The 1,105-nt window shown below is 42.5% G+C and overlaps 1 protein-coding gene across 1 annotated transcript in view; it reads right to left on the bottom strand.

Moving 5' to 3' along the window:
- Nucleotides 1-1,105, bottom strand: part of FAM129A (family with sequence similarity 129 member A) — a 125,535-nt gene that overhangs the window by 14,275 nt on the left and 110,155 nt on the right. The window contains exon 10 of the mRNA XM_025043998.1: nucleotides 236-423. Coding sequence (XP_024899766.1) covers nucleotides 236-423 — 188 coding nt within the window. The remainder of the gene's footprint in view (nucleotides 1-235; nucleotides 424-1,105) is intronic.

Genomic DNA, 1,105 nt, shown 5'->3' with positions numbered 1-1,105 from the left:
ATATATATATATATACCTGAGTATGTTTTTTCACTGGCACATTCATGTTATTAGTTTTTGCAACTTGAAAAGTATTAATAAGGAGATCAGGTGGGTAAATGGGTGGATGGTGTGGTCGAATGCATGGAAGAAAGACTCGACGAATGGATGGCTGGGCAGATGAATGGCAGGCAGGAAGGGAAAGGGCAGCCCCAGGTAGACCGTTCTCACTCAGCCCCTCGGCTTGGCATCTTACCTCCTCTAGCTGGGTGCTGTCTTTGGTGGTCTGAAAATTCTGGCTAAGCTCGTCCACTTCTTTTTCAAAGAGGGAGCGTACTTCACTGAATCCTGAGCTCACCGGTCCCATGAGCTCCTCCAGAATGGACGCCAGGAAAGGTTGCACGTTTTCCGCACAGCTTTTCTCTGCTGGTTGGGCCACCATTGCTGAGGCAGGAAACAGCCAGAAAACCATGACTTATGGCTAAATTGGATTCAAAGCCAGACCAGGGCTGGACAGTGCCCTACAGAGCCACTGAACAGCCAAGGCAAGCTCAAAAGACAGCACAGACCAGCGCAGTGAGTCCTGTGCTGGCATTCGCCAGAATGGAAAACCATTATATGCTTTCAGAATTGGGACAAACAGATTCTCTCTCCTCCCCAAGGGTCCCTCTGCCCTGAGACGAACTGCATTTTTTTTGCGTGGTCCCCATAAATACGTAGAGCCTATACAAAAACAAAAACGACAGTGACCCACTTATTTACTGTCACTCGTCACCATTATAAATGCACAGTGTGTCTTCAAAAGACACGATTCGTTAAGTTTTTTTAAAATTGAGGTATAATTGATATATAACATTATATTAGTTTCAGGTGTATAACATAAGGATTCAATATTTGAATACACTGCAAAATGATCACCATCATAAATCTAGTTATCATTAATCACCATACAGAAGTACAAAAATATTTTTTTTTCTTGTGACGAGAACTTTCAGGATTTACTCCCTGTTAACTTTCAAGTATGCACCACAGTATTATTGACAATAGCCACTATGCTGTAAATTACATCCCCGTGACTTATTTAATAATTGGAAGTTTGTACTTCTTGACCCCATTTACCTATTTC

The sequence above is a fragment of the Pteropus alecto genome, unplaced genomic scaffold (genome assembly GCF_000325575.1).
Source record: "Pteropus alecto unplaced genomic scaffold, ASM32557v1 scaffold101, whole genome shotgun sequence".
Classification (NCBI taxonomy): Eukaryota; Metazoa; Chordata; class Mammalia; order Chiroptera; family Pteropodidae; genus Pteropus; species Pteropus alecto.
This window is presented reverse-complemented; position numbering and strand designations above follow the sequence as displayed.